Genomic DNA, 19,908 nt, shown 5'->3' on the forward strand with positions numbered 1-19,908 from the left:
AATCCTCTGAAATGGAAATGAGGACAACCACTCCATTCACAATATCTTCAAAAAAAATAAAATACTTGGGAATCAACCTAACAAAAGAGGTGAAAGACTTATACAATGAAAACTACAGAACCCTAAAGAGAGAAATAGAAGAAGATCTTAGAAGATGGAAAAATATACCCTGTTCATGGATAGGCAGAACTAACATCATCAAAATGGCGATATTACCAAAAGTTCTCTATAGGTTTAATGCAATGCCAATCAAAATCCCAACGGCATTTCTTGTAGAAATAGAGAAAGCAATCATGAAATTCATATGGAAAAATAAAAGACCCAGAATAGCAAAAACAATTCTAAGCAGGAAGTGTGAATCGGGCGGTATAGCGATACCAGAGTTCAAACTATACTACAGAGCAATAGTAACAAAAACAGCATGGTACTGGTACCAAAACAGGCGGGTGGACCAATGGTACAGAATAGAGGACACAGAAACCAATCCACAAAACTACAACTACCTTATATTTGATAAAGGGGCTAAAAGCATGCAATGGAGGAAGGATAGCATCTTCAACAAATGGTGCTGGGAAAACTGGAAATCCATATGCAACAAAATGAAACTGAATCCCTTTCTCTCACCATGCACAAAAGTTAATTCAAAATGGATCAAGGAGCTTGATATCAAATCAGAGACACGCCGTCTGATAGAAGAAAAAGTTGGCTACGATCTACATACTGTGGGGTCGGGCTCCAAATTCCTCAATAGGACACCCATAGCACAAAAGTTAATAACAAGAATCAACAAATGGGACTTACTCAAACTAAAAAGTTTTTTCTCAGCAAAAGATACAATAAGAGAGGTAAATAGAGAGCCTACATCCTGGGAACAAATCTTTACTCCTCACACTTCAGATAGAGCCCTAATATCCAGAGTATACAAAGAACTCAAAAAATTAGACAATAAGAGAACAAACAACCCAATCAACAAATGGGCCAAGGACCTGAACAGACACTTCTCAGAGGAGGACATACAATCAATCAACAAGTACATGAAAAAATGCTCACCATCTCTAGCAGTCAGAGAAATGCAAATCAAAACCACCCTAAGATACCATCTCACTCCAGTTAGGTTGGCAGCCATTATGAAGTCAAACAACAACAAGTGCTGGCGAGGATGTGGGGAAAAGGGTACACTTGTACATTGCTGGTGGGACTGCAAATTGGTGCAGCCAATATGGAAAGCAGTATGGAGATTTCTTGGAAAGCTGGGAATGGAGCCACCATTTGACCCAGCTATTCCCCTTCTCGGTCTATTCCCTAAAGACCTAAAAAGAGCATGCTACAGGGACACTGCTACATTGATGTTCATAGCAGCACAATTCACAATAGCTAGACTGTGGAACCAACCTAGATGCCCTTCAATGGATGAATGGATAAAAAAAAATGTGGCATTTATACACAATGGAGTATTACTCTGCATTAAAAAATGACAAAATCATAGAATTTACAGGGAAATGGATGGCATTAGAGCAGATTATGCTAAGTGAAGCTAGCCAATCCCTAAAAAACAAATGCCAAATGTCTTCTTTGATATAAGGAGAGTAACTAAGAACAGAGTAGGATCGAAGAGCATGAGAAGAAGATTAACATTAAACAGGGATGAGAGGTGGGAGGGAAAGGGAGAGAGAAGGGAAAATGCATGGAAATGGAAGGAGACCCTCAGAGTTATACAAAAGTACATACAAGAGGAAGTGAGGGGAAGGGGAAAAATAATATAAGGGGGACAAACGAATGTCAGTAGAGGGAGCAGAGAGAGAAGAGGGGAGGGGAGGGGAGGGGAGGGGAGGGGGGATAGTAGAGGATAGGAAAGGCAGCAGAATACAACAGACACTAGTATGGCAATATGTAAATCAATGGATGTGTAACTGATGTGATTCTGCAATCTGTATATGGGGTAAAAATGGGAGCTCATAACCCACTTGAATCAAATTGTGAAATATGATATATCAAGAACTATGTAATGTTTTGAACAGCCAACAATAAAAAATTTAAAAAAAAAAAGAATATTCTACATGAAAGTGACCATAAGCTGATGTGACAAAAATTATCATATGAAAAACATGCTTTAAAACAAAAACTTATGAAATACAATATATTTTATTTCAAATGTATTTTATTGGCAATAGAAATAACAAATTAACAATACAATAAAAATAATAGAAGCAAATTTAATTTTATTGCCACGTAAACAAGGATCCAACATATCTCAATTTCATATTACATTGCCCTAATTTCTGAAATATTAAAAATTTCCATCAAATTATAAAATGTAGGTAAAAAAACATAATTAATTGATGTGAGAAATCAATTGATGTGAGAAATTACACTACAACATGAAATCTACCCTATAAAATAAAACAGAAATAGAAAAGAAAGAGGGAATTTAGTCAACAAAATTCTGAATAACCATGGTTGTATTATTTTACAAGCCCTTTTATATAATTATAATCACTGGTAACCCAAAATGAGCAGCCATTATGAATTACATTAATTATATGGCAGAAAAATTCCACAAAAAATCTATTATAAGTATTCATAATGAGCTCTAATAAGCAGACTTCAGTGAATAAATGTATAAGTGAAATTAGGGAAACTGCTGTATGATACTAATATATTACAATGGCTTCCCCTAGAGTTATCCAGAAATGTGCAAGATTTCTGAGATACCCTCCCCCCACACACAAATAATGGAAATGCTGTCAGATCACGCTGACCCTCACAAGCAAAGGGGAGTGTTTGGGCTGTTAATTTGAACACACTGGGACATCAGTGCAGGAGAAGAGAAAATTAAAGAGGTTGAAAGCATGCTAAACACAAGGCAGTACCTGTCTTTCTAGGATAGCAAGAGAAACAAACCTAATCTTCTGGAAAATTATTTATGTAGCATGATAACATCTCAACCAACACTTGGAAGTTTGGCTGCCTCCTTGAACTTTGGACCTCTCAACTGTGTCCTCTGTTTCATGAATTTCTATCTACCTGGAAACATGGCTCAAGGCTCTCTCCTTTGCTCCAGAGGAAGGTGTGCAAATATGGTTTAGAGACAATAAGATGTGTTCATTGGAAAATGAAATGACTACTTGTTGTGATTTTCCCTGTGACTACTGATGCTTTCATTCTGGTACTGTAAAGAGGAGAAATTGGACTTTGATGTGTAGGTCACATCATTCTATATCACTGAATTACTATAAGTACCACTAATCTAAAGTGAAGGGTATATATCACCTCAGGAAAGGGAGAGGTTAAGAACTAAAAGTAATGACAGCAACACTTTCTTCTCTGTAACAAAAATTGTGCAAGCCTTTTTCTTTTTCTTTTCTTTTTCTTTCTTTTTTTTTTTTTTTTTTTTTGAAAGCAAAAATCTGAAATTCCTTCATGAAGAGCAGAAGTATATTCTGCATGGGAAAAATTATATAATTAAGAATTCTGAAGAGAAGTTCTGCTCACCCAGGAAGACCAGGTTTCTGTAGGTCTCTAGCATCACATCTCTGTATAAATTCTGCTGAGCAGGCTCCAGGCATTCCCATTCCTCTTCAGAGAAATCAATGACCACATCCCTGAATGTCAACAGTTCCTAAAATAGTATTAGTCAAATTAATATCACATTGACCATATCATCATTCACAGAGCTTTTAAGTTCTCTGAAGATGAAATGAAATTTAGTAGAACTGGCTCTCAAGTAGATTAGTGACTTTAATTATACAAGAAAATACATTGTAACAAAGTAATAATCTCTATTATCTAACTCTGAGGAAAGAGTGTTGAGAGTCAAAAAACCAAGGTATTGATATCACTATCATGAAATAAGATGTAAAATTAAGGCATCAACACAAGAATATACACTTTGTGATTTTAAAATTATAAGATAAATTGTCTATTTCTCAGATAAGAAAGTTATGGTAAGTAAAAAGGGTGATTCTCAAAATTTGAATCCACAACCATGAATCAAGAGATTTACTAAAATACAGACTCTCGTCCAGTGTTTTTGGGATGGAATCTGATTTTCTGAATATGTAGCAGTAATTCCAATCTAGTGATCCTAGTGCCAGTGATCCACAAGAAACTGTTGAATAACAATGAGAAAAACCAGTTTAGAAAAAAGTTCTTGATGAATTTGAGTTAAAATATTTTAAAGGATTTATGTTCTTTTATTAAAATAGCAACTATCAACATCAATCTTTTTTGATCATTTCAAATGTATACTTCTCACTATATGAGTTTTTCATGTCCTAATGCAGAAATCCAAAAGAATGCAATAGCAGTAATGGTATTCATCTTTTATGACATTTGATCAAATATTCAGTAAATGGTAGAGTCTAATTTTTACCCAAGTTTATTTGACCTATAATTTAGAAAAAATAGGGAATATTAATGTCAATTTAAAGTGTGAATGTTTGAAAATATTTCAGAGCAGAGTGATGATCATAAATGAGAAGACTCATGGAAACATGTTAAGAAGAAACAAGAACAGATTGATGAAATGACATTTTTATGTCACATACACATGTCTGAGACCATATATGAATTGTGGGTTTGTTTGCACCATCACAAGGCAGGGGAGTTTCTTTTGTGGGAACTCAAGGTGAAATTCCACCAATGGACACCCTGCCTTGGCTCAGACAGCCCTAGGTTCAAACACGGCCCACCTGGAGGTAGAAAGGAGGTGGGTGTGACCTGCTAAGCCCCAAACAAGTGGTTTTGCCACCTTCATCCTGTTTTCCTGAAGCAGTTCCTCACGCTGACCCCCTTGGTGTACCTACCCACATAAACTGCTGCCTGGGCTCCAGTTGGTTGTTGGATCCATTCTCCGTCTCAGCTGACTCGCCCCACTGGGCCGTGCTATTTTCCTCATTTCTGTAATCTCTGATTGACTGTCTCAGTCGGCTCATCCTGTGTCAGCTAACTGTCCATCTACAGCATTAGTCGCAGCAGAGTGTATTTTATGCCTGTCCTTCTAGGATAGCAAGAGAAACAAACCTAAGCTTCTGGAAAACCATTTATGTAGCATGATAACATCTCAACCAACACTTGGAAGTTGGGCTTCCTCCTTGAACTTTGGACCTCTCAACTGAGTACCTAATGCTAGGTACTCAGTGGTGCTCAGAGAAACTTCAGGTGAGCATCAGGACACCCCCCAGTTAAGAGCGTGCACTAGTCTCTTTGTTAAAAGGACGGTGGGGCTGTTATGGGGAGCCACTTCAGAAAACACAGAGTCCAAATTCAAATCAATGAGAGCTTTATTTACCTGGTCAGGGACTGTCACCCACCCTAGATACTGAAGCTCTGCGGAGAACAGCAGCTTCCCGGCCTGTATCCTGGGAACTTCAAGATGGAAACCACAACTCAGGGGCTTTCCTCGGCGACATGCAGATAAGCCAATCACAGAGATTGAAACAACAGTAAGTGGAACCTTCAGCCCTAAGCAGGACTGGGATTTTCCAGTTAGCAAGCAAGCAAGCACAGAAGCTGAAGAAAGGCAGTCAGCTTTGCAATTCCGCTGACCACATCCCAGGCCCAAGCAGGAGCTAGACATCAGCATCCTGGGCTTGGGCGAAAGTCTATGTCTAAGTCATAGAGACCCTCAAGGGCACCCACCCAGGATGCAGCTCCCACGACCCCCGCTGCATCCTGAGGGGGGTACAATGTGTGGGTACAGAAAAACAATTTTTATAAGAACAGCTTTCATTTCAGTCTCAGAAACAGCTCTGGTAACAGTTTTGTTGTTGTTGTTGTTCTCTTTTTTTTTATATAGAAGGAAGAAAAATGGAGTCTTAGGCCTATGACAGTTCTTGCTTTGTAATTGTCTTATCTCACTTATCATTTAATAATCTATATTTTTTACTAATCTATAACCTATAACTTACACTCTTACTGATTTTATTGATTAGTTTACATCACAATAGGGCGTGAGGAGTTGTTTTTATTAGCCGGTGCAAAAATGGGCAATTCCATCCTTGAGCGAGCTCTGTTGCCAGACGCTCAAGGTGAACAAGCATAGTTGGTGCAGCTCTCCTCTGTTTCCTTGAGGAGGGAGCTGCGAGGACCCTCCGCTGCCTGCCCAGAACAGTGGTCTCTCACTACCAAGGGCGCAAGCGCAGGAAGGTGGCTGCAGGCCTCAACACCCTGCGGTGTGTTGAGGGCAGCGAGGCCAGAAGCGACTGCCGTGGTAGGTCTCTCACTACCCAGGGCCAAGGCGCATGGTTGCAAGGGAAGCCATTTGGTGGGTTGATGGCTGCAGCTGCAGAAGCGGCAGCTGTGCCTGCCCGGTCGCCTGGTCCGGGAGGCACAAATGGCGGCCAAGAGCCCAGTGGAGTGTGGCCGGTGCTGCAGTAGCCTCGTGGGGCCTCCGGCATCATCTAACCCAACGTCGCCCACCAGGGGTCTGCGCAGGCCGAGGTGCGCAGGGACAGGAGCGGGTGGTCAGGCTCTCGGTTCTGGGCCTCAGCGCCAGGGATGCGCCGCCCTGGGTGGTCCTTGATAATAAGAGAGCTCCGTCCACCTGCAACAGCTACAGTGTTGGGCTTTTGACCTGGACTCTAGCTTTTGAAGATCTTAAATCACCTTTAAAGTCCACAAAAGGTTAGCAATTGAGGCTGCTCCGTGACCGGAAGCCTGCCCAGCTTAACCGGCTGCACTTCCAGCCGCCCCACTCCTGCTGCAGGTAGGGAGGGATGCCCTTCACCTGAGGGTGTTGGAGTGCTGCTCCCTCCCTTTAAGGTTCACTCTGACTAACCTGAGACTATCTCTGGGACACTATGAAAGCAGTTCTAAGAGTGCCGCAGTCTGGCTGGGCACAAAAAAAAAAAAAAAAAACGGGAGGTCAGGAGCCACTTGTAGATTCAAGCAGGAATGAACTTTATTTTTCAACCCCACTCAAACTCAACCCAAGTGAACTCCACCCGCGAGAACTGAATGGGAACTCCGCAGAGAACTCAAAAGTAGTGGGCACAGGAGGCAGCAGGAGCCGCCCCGTCTGGCAAAAATGCCAGGCACCATCTTGACCTGGCCTGGCTCTCAACACCAGCGCCACCCTTTTTCTTAGGATCTGGAGGCTCCTGCACACGGATTCACTTCCTGCACTTGGACAGGTCACTGGGCCGCTTCTCCCTGCAGAAAGGGACCCGGAAGGGAACGCCTATTGGCAGCGCCATGGGACAGGGTGCGCATGCCAGTATGGACCCCTTCTGCTGCGGGCTCTGCAGGAGGCGGCGGCTGGCTGGTCAGCTGCGCCCTGTGCCTGGTGGTCCAGATCAAAGTCAGTCCGCGTTGTCTGGGGAAAGTTCAGGGTGGCCCAGGAGCATGGCGAGGGGGACGCCCTTCTAACCCTCCTGCTTTCGCCCTCCGATGGCGCCCTGCCTTCTGTGCAGCGTTTGGAACCCCTACGGCTCTCAACATAAGAGGAAAGTTCACTGCATAGAGTTCATTCCTTAAAAGAAGAAAAAGTCAATGAATAAATGACTTAACATTGCATCTCAAAACCCTAGAAAAAAAAGAACAAATCAACACCAAAGCAGAAAAGCACAGGAAATAATTCAAATCAGAGCTGAAATCAATGAAACTGAAACAAAAGAAACAATTGAAAAAAATTGACAGAACAAAAAGTTGGTTCTTTGAAAAAAAATAAATAGAATTTATAGATCCTTAGCCATGCTAACAAAGAGAAGGAGAGAGAAAACTCAGATTACTAGCATACGTGATGAAAAAGGAGATATCAAAACAGACATTGCAGAAATACAGAAGATAACCGGAAATTATATTGAAAACTTGTACTCCAATAAAATAGAAAATATCAAAGGCATCGAAAATTTCTAGAGTCATATAATTCGCCCAAATTGAATCAGGATGACATACACAATTTAAACATCAATTTCAAGTGACAAAATAGCAGACACCATCAAAAGTCTACCAACCAAGAAAAGCCCAGGACCAGACAGATACACAGCCGAGCTCTACAAGACCTTTAAAGAAGAACTAATACCAATACTCCTCAGTTTATTTCAGGAAATAGAAAAAGAGGCAGCACTTCCAAACTCACTCTATGATGCCAATGTCACCCTGATTCCAAAACCAGGCAAAGACAGATCAAAAAAAGAAAAATGTCAGACCAATATCTAATGAACATAGATGCAAAAATTCTCAATAAATTATGTCAAATTGAATGCAAAAACACATCAAAAAGATTGTGCACCACGATCAAGTGGGATTCATCCCAGGGATGCAAGGTTGGTTAAGGAAATCAATAAATGTAATTCACCACATCAATAGATTTAAAGATAAGAATCATATGATCATTTCAATAGTGGCAGAAAAAGCATTCGACAAAATACAGCTCCCCTTTATGTTCAAAACACTAGAAAACTAGGGATAACAGGAACATATCTCCACATTATAAAGGCTATCTATACTAAGCCCCAGGCCAACATACTTCTAAGTGGAGGAAAAACTGAAAGCATTCCCTCTAAAAACTGGAGCATGACAGGGATGCCCTCTTTCACCACTTCTATTCAACATAGTTCTTGAAACACTGGCCAGAGCAATTAGATGAAAGAAATTAAAGAAATACACATAGGAAAAGAAGAATTCAAATTGGTACTATTTATGATGACATGATTCTATACCTAGAAGACCCAAAAAGCTCCACCAGAAAATTTCTAGAACTAGAAAATAAATTCAGCAAAGTTTCAGAATATAAAATCAACACCCATAAATCAAAGGCATTTCTGTATATCAGTGACAAATCCTCAGAAAGGGAAATGAGGAAAACTACCTCCATTTTCAATAGCCTCAAAAAAAAAAAAAACTTGGGAATCAGTGAAAGAAGTGAAAATCTATACAATGAAAATTACAGAACCCTAAATAAAGAAATCAAAGAAGACCTTAGAATGTGAAAAGATCTACCTTGCTCTTGGATAGGCAGAATTAATATTATCAAAATGACCATACTTCCAAAAGTACTATACAAATTTAATGAAATTTCAATCAAAATCCCAATGGAATTCCTCATAGAAATAGAAAAAGCAATCATGAAATTCATCTGGAAAAATAAAGAGACCCAGAATAGCTAAAGTAATCCTCAGCAGGAAGAGTGAAGCAGGTGGCATCACTATACCAGACCTTAAACTATAAGGAAATTATAGTTAATTATAATTAATCAGAAATTATATTGAAAACTTGTACTTCAATAAAATAGAAAATATCTAAGGCATGGAAAATTTCTTTAAAGAAATTTTATAGTAACAAAAACAGCATTGTACTAGCACCAAAACAGACTAGTAGACCAATGGTACAGAATAGAGGACACAAAGACTAACCCACAAAACTACAATTATCTTATATTGGACAAAGGTGCCAAGAACATGCATTGGAGAAAAGACAGCCTCTTCAACAAATGGTGTTCAGAAAACTGGAAATCTATATGCAACAAAATGAAATTAAACCCTAATCTCTCACCATGAACAAAACTCAACTCAAAATGGATCAAGAACTTAGGAATATAACCAGAGACTCTGTGTCTAATAGAAGAAAAAGTAGGCCCTAATCCCCAACTTCCTTAATAAGACTCCTGTGGCAAAGAATTAAAATCAAAAATCAATAAATGGAATGGACTCAAACTAAAAAGTTTCTTCTCAGTAAAAGAAACAATCTGTGAGGTGAATAGAGAGCCTACATCTTGGGAGCAAATCTTTACCCCCTCACACATCAGATAGAGCACTAACCTCTAGGGTATATAAAGAACTCAAAAAGCTAAGCACCAAAAAGCAAATAACCCAATCAAGAAATAGACTAAGGACCTGAACAGACACTTCTCAGAAGAGGATATACAATCAATCAACAAATATATGAAAAAAATGTTCATCATCACTAGCAATTAGAGAAATGCAAATCAAAACCACTCTAAGATTTCATCTCACTCCAGACAGAATGGCAGCTATTATGAAGACAAACAACAATAAGTGTTGGTGGGGATGTCGTGGGAAAGGTACACTCAAAAATTGTTGGTGGGACTGCAAATTGGTGCAGCAAATATGGAAAGTAGTGTGGAGATTTCTGGGAAAATCCAGAATGGAACCACCATTTGACCCAGCTATCCTCTCCTCGGTTTATACCCAAAGCACTTAAAAACAGCATACTACAGAGACACAGCCACATCAATGTTTATAGCAGCACAATTCACAATAGATAAACTGTGGAACCTTGATGCCCTTCAATAGATGAATGGATTAAAAAAATGTGGCATATATACACAATGGAATATTACTCAGCAATAAAAGAGAATAAAATCATGGCATTTTCAGGGAAATGGATGGAGTTAGAGAAGATAATGCTAAGTGAAGTTAGTCAATCCCAAAAAACCAAATGCCAAATGTTTTTTTTTTTTTTTTCTGATATAAGGAGGCTGATTCATAGTGGGATAGAGAGAGGGAGCATGGGAGAAATAGACAAACTCTAGATAGGGCAGAAGGATGGGAGGGGAAGGGAGTAAAAAGTTATTAAGGAAGAAAGGTTTCTTTTTAAAGATAGTGGTTTATTTAGATTATTTAGAAAAATCTTACCAAGATACCTAAATACAAAGAGAAAAATTTAACTTATAGCAAAATCCAGCAGACAGCATTTACATCAAGTAAATGAGGTTAAAACAACTGTTACAGGACAAATTGGTACCAAGTGTGTCAATCAACATAAAAAGACACATTGTCATTGTTGTGTATCAGTGGCCAAATCAAAACAAAATGACATAATAGGGAATTGCAGTAGACTTTCCTCAGCATTCTAGAGATTGAGTCTCTTCTAATCATTCTGTTCTTTTAGAACTTACCAAATTCTTACAGTCACTCAATTTGTATTTATTTGACTCTTGTGTATTTATAGATGATGGTGCATCTAGATGGAAAGGAAATAAAGCATGGTTCACTTCTTCAGCAACATCTGAAGACCCAAAAACATCCCCAATAGAAATATAGAATACCAATACTTTGTGTTGTTAATTTGTGAAAAAGAAAACTTTTTCAATCCTGCAGGACATGTATGCATGGCATGTCTTAGGTGAAAGTGTAAGAACAAAAGGCTCCTATAATAGATAGTCATATGTGTTTCGAAGGGTTAAAGTTTACTATTGTGAGAAAAAAGGAAGCAAAATGGCTAAAACATGTTAGCAAAATGCAAAATGGCTAAAACATGTCCTGTAGCATACTTTCCACATGCTGCCCAGTGGTCTGTCCACCTGAATGGTTCAGGAGTAAAGGTGTGCATATTCCCAGTATAAGGTACTTTGGGAAGAAAATTCAATGCTGTCCCTGGCCTGGGCCACACACTGGGAAAATAACTACATATTCCTCCTCCTTCTCTAGGATACCTTCTCAGAAGTGACTGCCTGCAATTCAAACCCATATCTGGAAAATATGGGTCTCAAGAAACTGAATACATGTGTCCCAAGGACCTTCTTTTGTAGGCTGAAGATGAATTTAACTAGAAGTCAATGATTTTAAACTTCTATGTTTCCCATTTTTATTCATTTAGTTTTAAAAGATAAAGATCCACTACTTAATGGATAAAAGTATTCACAGTCAGTGGGATTTGTCTAGTACTAGGGATTGAATCTAGGGACTAATTACAGATTTATAACTAGCAACATCCGTATCCCTATCTACTTTTAATTTTGAGACATGGTCTCCCTAAGTTCTCAAGACTGATCTCAAAGGGCCAATCCTCCTGCATTACCCTCTTGAATAGCTGGCATCCAAGGCGTACACTACCCACCAAACTCAGTGATTATGTCTATGGAAAGCAACAAATATATAAAACACTTACACTCGTATCTCAAATAGAAAAGCAAAAACATCCATCTTTTTTAAGAAAGTAAATGTAATATTTGATTGCTATCTCCATGATAACAAGTCATTTACTAAAACATAAATCATGTGAATAATTCTAGGGTTTGCCAAACCTCATCTCACATAATTTAGTATTAGCTGCAATATCCAGATAGTAAGATCTATGATTTTTCGACTGTCACAGGCCTTCATGTATGAGGACCTGATGACTTGGTAAATCTGGAATTCACCTCTGCAGCTACCACTCAATTTTTAGAAACTGCATTCATTTTTCTCAGCCATAATGGGACAGAGATTTTTCCTATTTATTATTTCTGGTAAAATTTCCAAAGTTAAGCCCTACAATGCTATTTGAAATCACATCCCAAAATACAGAGCACATGAGAAACCAATAAATAACATGCCAGAGAAGAAAAGGGCAAATAAAATATTTAAACAAGGTAAAGTAAGACTTACTTCCTTTTCTAAAATCCAACTCCATCCTGTAGCTTTGATATATTTTCTTATGTTTGAAGCTCTACTAATAAAGTGTATTTTGCAGTTAGGTAAAAGCTGAAGATAAAGTAAGTAAAGAAATATTTTCAAAGTAACCAAGCCCAGAAGCAGCACAGCTGACTGTAAAATAGACAGGTCAGACCCAAGGTTAAAGTCAATTCATCCTGACACCTTGAACATTCTCCTATCCCTATTTTTACTCACTGAAGTACATTATGGCTTCCTGTAAACATGAAAAGTGAAGGTTTTCCTTCAACTTTGGAATATTCTCCTTGCATTCATAATTCAGAGAAAATGCAGAGAGGAGAATGAGTTCTGTATTTCCCCCTGAACACCATGATCCAATCTATAGGCCACCAAAAATCTCCATAAAATGGAGGTTTTTGAAAAAATATTCATGTTCCAAAGGGTGACATATGTAGATAAAATGAATAAGAAAGATGCCTCTAAGCCCCAGGGGAAAAAAAAGTTTTTCCCCAAGACTCCACTCCAATCCTTAGTCTGCCATCTACAAAGAGATGAGAAGGAAGCTGATGGTCTATAGACAATCTAAGTGAAATGCCCCTGAAAGTATCAAGTGTCATCCCCAGGAAGTTCTGAAATCCAATACCAGGGAAAAAAATGGGACACTAAATAAGAACAAGCCACCTAGGAAAGTTTCTATTGTAGTGAAGTTTTCATTTCTGTGACCTAAATAGCTAAAACAACTTAGAAGTGGAAACATTTATTTTAGCTCTCATTTTCAGAGGACTCAGTCCATGTTTGGCTCACTCCAGGACAGACACATCATGGAAGAAGAGCATGGGAAAAAAGCTGTTCAGCTCATGGCAGCAAGGCAGCAGAGGAGGAAGGTGCTGGGAGAAGATGATCCTGTTCAGGGGAGGACTACCCCAGTGACCTACTTCCTCCAACTATTGCCCCCTTCCCACTAGCGTATTCAGTCATTAATGAACAAGTATACAGAAACCCGTGCCCGCATTATCCAATTATGGTCTAAAAATCTATCTCTCCACCTTGCTGCAATTGGGGATCATGTTTCAACATTGAGATTTTGGAGACATCCCAGATATAAATTAATATAGTTGTCAAAGATATGGTGATAAGGTGACTGTGCCTAAGAAAGAAAAAAGGAGGCACAAAGATTCTGTAAAGCATAGTCTGGTGATTATTCTCTACTTTCCATCCATATGAAACATTCACCTCCTGAAAACAAACATTTTCAAAAGGATTATACATTACATAGGGACAATGGCAATTAAAATACTGTGTCAGCTTTAAATGTTGCAGGGGTAAAATTGTTAATAATCCTGTGAACTATAAAGGGAAAATTGATATTTTGATGTCTGTGAAGGAAACTCTAAAATAAAGGATTTGTTGTCAGCCCTGTGAGCAGCCATAGAGAGGGCAAGGTCTAAGTTCTGAGACCCTGCCTCTCACATTGTGGGAGAATCACAGAAAATGAACAACCCTGGGGAGAAAGGAAGAGCTGATGTCTGCTGTCAAAAAAGTGCCTCCTTCACAGGAACCACATCCACCAACGTGGCTTCTCCCAGAATGATGTTTTGTGTACTCTGCACAAACAGAGGAGATCTACAGATGCCAAGTGATGGCTCTTTGTAAAGACAGAATGCCCAGAGCTTCCAGCTGCTGGCTGATCTTCTACTCCACAGTCCAGAAAGCTCAAAAGGCCATAATGCCACAGCAGTGAACCTAGATCAGCTGAACCTGTAGTGAATTTTAGGCAGGAGACAGTCCCTCCATAGCTGATTCTCCCTTTTAAAAAATCTGCAGATTCTACATTTTCTGGCATTCTATGTATCTTAACACCATTCCTAGAATTCTTACATGACCTGCAGCTCAGAGGGTGACATAGGCCCCAGCAGAGCCACCTGGGCCTCACAAGAGAGGAGACTTCAGAGCTCTAGGGGCATGACAGACAAAATTCTATGCAACTATGGAAGGACATCCTCTCCTTTCTGAGTGCAGGCCTGATTGGGCAGATCCCTCCCAGAGTCCATGACTGGGGAGCGCATCAGCCTCCATACAGACTCAGAGTGCCAGGAGGCACATCAAACCCTGGGTGAATGATGTCAGAGTGACACACTCTTGGCTGCAGCTTTTCTCAGCCAGTTTGTTGCTCAGAAGGGACATTTGAATTTTTGCACATCTTCATCTGCCTTCAGGAGCTGGGAGAATTGTCTTCACCCTCCTTTAGGAAGCTACTCCTGTGTCTTCCTTCTAGACAAGGAACCATGTGTGCATGTGTGTCTGATCACACCTCAGTTGTTCAAGCCAGCCAATCTGGCCTCAGTATGGGAGGACTACACAAGCCAGGCCTGGCTGGTGTCTGGATGACCAAGGCTTTGGACACTTTCTCTTTTGGTCTATTTCATAAAAGCAAAAAATTATTCACACAAAGGAATATAATTATTAAACACATATAAAAATGGAGGTTATACAACAGTAACTTTTTAAAAATAAAGAGTTAAAAGCAAGAAAACAAACATTTTAGCTAACTCAGGTGAGGACTGCTTGACCCACATTTCAAACAGAAAACTTGTTTGCAGTGAAATAAACATGTCCACCAGCTCTGGGGCCAGATTGATGGATGATCTGTAACTGCAAAACTAATCAGTCTCTGGAGATGAGGCTTAAAATCTAAGGATTTAACTTCGGGAGCTCAACACCCACTTCTGTCTTGTAAGAGATTTATAGAAGAAAACCAAGGAATTCCAAGAACAGATTGGTAAATTCAACTCCATTAAAATGTAGTCAAGTCCATAAAAATGTAGCATGAAGTGAAAAGAAACTATGCTACCTGATAAATTATCTGTATGAAAGACATACAAATGGGAAATGTACTGTCAGTAAAATATGAAAAACAGGAGAAAGTAATAAATACACAAAGTAATTAAATGTAATAAAATGATGGAATTATTTTAGATTAAAAACCACATAATAAAAATGCTCAATGTCATAGATTATTAATAAAAGTAATGTAAAATGACATTAAAAGACATAAGGGTAGGGCTAGGGTTGTACCTCAGTGGTAGAGCACTTGCCTAACATGTGTGAGGCAGTGGATTCAATTCTCAGCATCATATATAAATAAATAAATAAAATAAAGATTCATCAATGTCTAAATTTTTTTAAAAAAAGAAATAAGTGTAAATGTTCATAGGAACAAATACACATGCATTCATGTGTGTCCGCTGGTTGACAAATTTCACTGACATTACTAGTAAATCTGAATTTATGCACAATATACAATCCACTGTTTTTCCCAATGTGTAAAACATTTATGAAATATTAATATTTTGGAACAAATAAAGGTGGCACTGTCAATATCATCAAGACAAACTTGAAACTGTTTAAGATCCATAAGCAATGCAATGAGTCAATCAATTGTGTAAAATAAAGTCCCAGATAGCAGTACAGCATCGTGTGTTCAACAGACTGAGGAAAAGAAATGGTTTACAAAAGAAAAATAGAAAAGAAAGAAACTTTTAAAAATAATCCTAATGGAATAGTAATGGTGACAATAATTTACAGAAAATTCAAAATACTACAACCAAGCAAACCAATGATTCCTGAGAAGTACTGGTAAAATTATGAGCAATAAAAAACGAGTCACAGGACTGTCACCATCTCTGTGTGCAGAAGGAAAAGGAAATCAGTGAGACACACCAGAACTGCCATTGCCCATGTTTATCTAATAGGGATGTCTAGATTCTCATTATTTAAATAAAGTATTGCTTTACAGAAAGAATTACCTTGACTTCTTCAGAGCATTTCACCCCTTCACTCAGATTTTTTGAACCATAATTTAAAATCTTAATCTCAAATCATAAAATAAAAATTCAAATACATGGGCAAACTGGAATTGTATGGCATCAAGATTTTATGAAAGAGACAACAGAAAAACAGCATGTCAGTAGCCTATTTTACTCACAGGTCACAGGGAAACTGAAACATTAGAATCAATGTATTAATGCACTTGGAAAACACTCTTATTGTAAAGCTGCACCTTCCATGGGTCATTCCTAAGCAGTGAATGAGGACATCCTGAGCAGCTGAGGAGAATTTCCTGTGAGGTTAATGCACACTATGTAACTTTTTCACAGTGTGGAAATGCTCACTCTTCAGGATCATGATTCTCACCAATGAACAACACATAGCTATAGTCTGTTTAAGGTGCTAACCTATAATGTCTTTTTTCTTTTTTTTATTATTAGTTGTTCAAAACATTACAAAGCTCTTGACATATCATATTTCATACATTTGATTCAAGTGGGTTATGAACTCCCATTTTTACCCCTTATACATATTGCAGAATCACATCGGTTACACATCCACGTTTTTACATACTGCCATACTAGTGTCTGTTGTATTCTGCTGCCTTTCCTATCCTCTACTATCCCCCCTCCCCTCCCATCTTCTCTCTCTACCCCATCTACTGTAATTCATTTCTCTCTCTTGTTTTTTTTTATTTTCCCTTTCCCCCTCACTTCCTCTTATATGTAATTTTGTATAATAATGAGGGTTTCCTTCCATTTCCATGCAATTTCCCTTCTCTCTTTTTTCTACAAACACTTCTAACAACAAAGAGTGTGAATTTGCAGAATATCAACCAATGTACTAAAAACCAGTTATCCAATAAATAATTCAATTTTGACCCTGGCCAGTAGAAATATCACAAGTTTGGGGCTCAAACCTGCAGGATTTCACCTAACTGGGAATCCAGTCACAAGCCCTGGGATAGCATTTATACCTCTTATCCACTTTCTATAAATTGGGGGACCTACAACTACCTAAAATCTTGAATAATCTGATATAACTATTCAGAATATAGGAAAACACTTTATTATGTATACAAGCTTCTCGTAACTTAGGAAATTTAACACATAGAAAAGATGTACAGAACATGGAAAGTGGCAGAAGAAGATGTGGCAGGCTGGCAGGATGTGGAATTAGATGGATTTTATTTCCCTAGATACATGTATGATTGCACGACTAATGTAACTCTGCATCATGTACAGCCAGAGGAAAGAGCATTTGTGCCCCAATTGTGTACAATGTGTCAGAATACATTCTGTTCTCATGTACAACTAATCAGAATAAATAAAAAATATAGAATAAAAAAGTTCCACCCCCCAAGAAAAATTTCAGCATGTTTTGTTTTAATTGAAGAAGTGACCAAAGCAAAGAGTTCTAAAATTCTTCTGGAAAGTTAAATATATATTAAACTAGTCAAGAGATCTCTGAACTGTAAGAGGAAAAGAAGCAGATATCATTACCTGACACTAATATATAGTATTAAACTACAGTATTGCAAAAATAAAGACTCAGAATCACAGAAATTCCATAGATAAATACATATGTACATAAATATCATTTGTATTGTTAAATGCAATGGAAGGCCCTACATACATCCAACTCCATCAAGGAAAGTATTTAGTGTGAATGACTGACACAACCCAACCTAAAGGTAGATGTTAGAACTGGAGGCAAAGATCACTGGCAGTCTGTGTGCAGCATGGGTATAGCTCTGAGATTATGGCACAGTACCCCCCCAAAGCAGATGTTAAGTAGGATGATATTCAAAATAGAGCAGAATAAGTGGCCCTGAATCTCTATCTTGACTCTCAAAACATCTGTTCCTGTTTGGAGACCCTCTTAAACAGACTCATAAATTATGAGTTCAGAAACTTATATACAGTGGACAACTGAGAAAATATCTACCATCAGATAAGCAGGAAAATTTGGGGCACATTTAAGTATGATTTCTGCCTTAAGCCATCTGCATATAATCGAGACAGAATACCCCAAATCCAGTGTCACCCTGAGCAGAGAAGATTGGGGTCATAAATATAGTATATTTAACTGTAAATCGCTTGTAAGTTTGGATCTTAATTTATCTGGTGCTCAGAGAGAAAGGAACTAGATAGACACAATTATTGCGAGCAGAGGAAAAAATGGTGGTTTTCTATGGCTATCCACAATCCCTGGGCTTCACTCCCTGGGATGAGAGCAGAGGAAGAGTTAAATCTCCAGGGTCCCAATTTATCCCTAGAAGGGATTTGCCAACAAACTCTGCAAACTGCTGTTGCTAACAGCTGAGCTTCTATGTGGCCAGCCCCAGAGTTAACAGGGAAACACAGTTCACCACAGGAAGCCCAAGTGGGAGTGCAGCACTTCCTGCACCCATTCCTCCAGCTCCTCAGTAGAAACGCAAGGCCTGCCAATTCTTTCTCTAAGAAATCGGACCATGTACCAAATACCCCAACTTTAACTCATTCCATTCAATGGACTACATCTCAAGCCCCCAAATTTTGGGAGAGATAGCAATTGTGTGTGTATCTCCCTACATCACAGAGGAGTGGCTTCACATTGGTGTGCATGCACTTCCATAGACTACAATCCCCCCAAGGAGTGAAGAAAAAGGGTTAAAATCACAAGTCCCTAGTTTGGTTTTGTGTCACTGTTGTTATTTTGTACCAGGAAGTGAGCCATGAGCATTTTACCACTGAATCATGTCCCTGGTCCTTTTATTATTTTTTATTTTGAGAAAGGGTCATACTCAGCTGCTTAGGGTCTTTGCTAAGTTGCTTAGGCTGGCTTTGAACTTGCAATCCTCCTGCCTTAGCCTCCCCAGCTGTGGGGATTTTAGGCATGCACCAGAAAGTCCATCTACAGATCCCTGTTTATTTCATTTATTTCTAGAAATGGTTCAAAATATCTTCCAGTGGCTACTTGGCAGCCTGAATTCTAGGAAATTTGCATCAGGAATTTAGTGCACCAGTCAAGTATAAGACCTCCTGCAGCCTGAGCACAGTTATTAGGATGGCAAGTACTAGAAAACTGAAAAGTAGCTAGTACTCTGACTATATGGATATGGAAGAAAGAACCCCTTTCATACTGTTGCTAGAATATAAATTTAGTACAGCGATTTTTTTTAAATAGCACCAGAGCTCTTTAAAAACTAAACATACAACTATCATATGATGCAGTGATAATAATTCTGGTATACAGCTAAAGGAATTGGAATCACTGTGTTAAATAAATGACTTCATTTTCATATTTATGTGGCAGCATTCACTGTAGCCAAGATAAGAAAACAAGTGTCATTTGGATCAAGAGGGATTCCTCCCAGCTTCAGGACACTCAGCTACTCCGAGAGACTACACCCCTAAATTTAGACAGCTCTCTAACAGGATAACACCAAGGTACTGATGTTCGTGAGACACTCCAAGACAACTCAAACAGGCCAGCTGTGGGATCCTCCTGTCAGGCAGTTCTGAAACACAGGACCGGGGAAATATCAGAGGGGCAACCAAAACCCAACCACATGAAATCTACATGGAGGAATCTTACAAGTCATTTTAACAAGGTAAGATAGACACACACACAATTTTACACAACATAACTTAGCAACTTAGCTAGACCCTGTCTCAACAAAAATAAAAATAAAAAGTACTGATGTAGCCCCAGAAGAACCATTACCAACATTAAGCTTCTCTTCTTGTCACCAAGATTT

At 38.7% G+C, this 19,908-nt stretch overlaps 1 protein-coding gene across 1 annotated transcript in view; it reads right to left on the reverse strand.

Annotated features, from left to right (window-relative positions):
• LOC124100414 (zinc finger protein 678-like) overlaps window positions 1-19,908 on the reverse strand; it is a 31,405-nt gene that overhangs the window by 10,624 nt on the left and 873 nt on the right. Inside the window, 2 exon segments of the mRNA XM_058583021.1 lie at window positions 3,493-3,619; window positions 4,806-4,999. Coding sequence (XP_058439004.1) covers window positions 3,493-3,619; window positions 4,806-4,934 — 256 coding nt within the window. The 5' untranslated portion in view covers window positions 4,935-4,999.

Source organism: Marmota monax, unplaced genomic scaffold (assembly GCF_021218885.2).
Source record: "Marmota monax isolate L192 unplaced genomic scaffold, Marmota_monax_Labrador192_F-V1.1 WCK01_AAM20220418_F8-fsc00238, whole genome shotgun sequence".
Lineage (NCBI taxonomy): Eukaryota > Metazoa > Chordata > Mammalia > Rodentia > Sciuridae > Marmota > Marmota monax.